This window comes from Triticum aestivum, unplaced genomic scaffold (genome assembly GCF_018294505.1).
Source record: "Triticum aestivum cultivar Chinese Spring unplaced genomic scaffold, IWGSC CS RefSeq v2.1 scaffold219497, whole genome shotgun sequence".
Lineage (NCBI taxonomy): Eukaryota > Viridiplantae > Streptophyta > Magnoliopsida > Poales > Poaceae > Triticum > Triticum aestivum.
In genome coordinates, this window is record NW_025240962.1 from 1 (window position 1) to 1,328 (window position 1,328).

Below are 1,328 nucleotides of genomic sequence, written 5' to 3' on the forward strand. Positions count from 1 at the left end.
CATCAAAATCCAGGAAGGTGCGTGGGATAAATAAGGGAAAGGGCTTGGGGCGTTTGATCAAAAGGGAAGGTCATCCACTAAACTTGACCATCTCCGAAGAGAGAAGACCTATTGGAGAAAATAATGAACTACTTTCCAGAGAGATTGGACTTCTTACACGGTACCATGCACCTATCCAACGTGCCGGGTGGCATAGTCTTACTGAGGATGATAAGGAGCCGTTGTATGAACTTCTAAAGGTATGTAAGATTATCAAACTTTCGAACTTAGAATATGTGTAGTTTTAACTTTGAGTTCTTTCTTCGTAGCTTAAGTTCAATCTTGATTTCACCCAAGATCATATCAAAGGCTGTGTGGATCTGCTATTCTCTTCAAGCTACAAAAGTTTCCGTCACAAGTGTTATGAACATTATGTAAAATCTGGTGATGATGCTAGAAGCAATCCATATCCTCCCCTTATTGATAATAGAGTTGGAGACTGGATTTGGCTCTGTGATCATTTTGAAACAGAAGAATTTAAGGTATGGTAGTCTTTGAATGGATGTCAACAGTTTTGCATCTATCTTTATCACTCAACCATGCCTTATTTGTTTACAAAATACTACCATATGCAGAAACGGTCCACAATTGGGAAGGCTAACCGCTCAAACCTACCTTATGTTCACAAGAAGGGAACAAAGTCATTTGTAGTGGTTCAACATGAATTAGTAAGTCACTATTACTTATCTTTATCTTGTGTCACAATTGTGGTGAAAGCAGAATATCGAAACTTGTAGCTATCTTATATTCATGTCTTTTGACTTTGAATCTTGTATTATCAGAATTGTGGCATATCAGACTATACAAGGAGTGTTACTCTAGTGATAAGAAGGGATGGGCATCAGAAGATGCCAGGAATAAACATGTAAGTACCATGTAACAAATTAATTCCTGTTGAGAGAGATTAAGCAATGAGAATACTTAGATACAAATGAGAACTAGAGAGCAAGAAATGGGAGAAATGACCACTAAAACAGAGAAAAATAATAGCTAGAGCTTTAACCGTGCTTGAAACTATTTCACCATGTGCATGACATAGGTACAAACTTTGAAGTGCCCTGTTTTCTCATGACCTGTAGTAGATGATGCACTATTATTAGGGAGATGTGCATGAAATCTCCCTGACTCAGCAAAGTAAAATACTTAGTATTTCTGTTTAACTTATGCTGGTCACATTTTCTAAAACTCAAACCATAAAGAAATTCAAAAAGGTCATTCAACTCAAACCATAAAGAAGTTCCAGGTGTAAATATTTCTGCCAGCTGAGCTATGTCTTTCTTTGCATAATT

At 37.0% G+C, this 1,328-nt stretch overlaps 1 protein-coding gene across 1 annotated transcript; it reads left to right on the forward strand.

Moving 5' to 3' along the window:
• Positions 1 to 49: 49 nt before the first annotated feature.
• Positions 50 to 923, forward strand: LOC123176822 (uncharacterized; the record flags this gene model as incomplete). The annotated part of the gene is given in 4 exon segments (XM_044590862.1): positions 50 to 239; positions 309 to 521; positions 615 to 707; positions 822 to 923. Coding segments are annotated over 4 exon segments (583 nt in total), but the record flags the coding sequence as incomplete, so codon positions are not given.
• Positions 924 to 1,328: the final 405 nt, after the last annotated feature.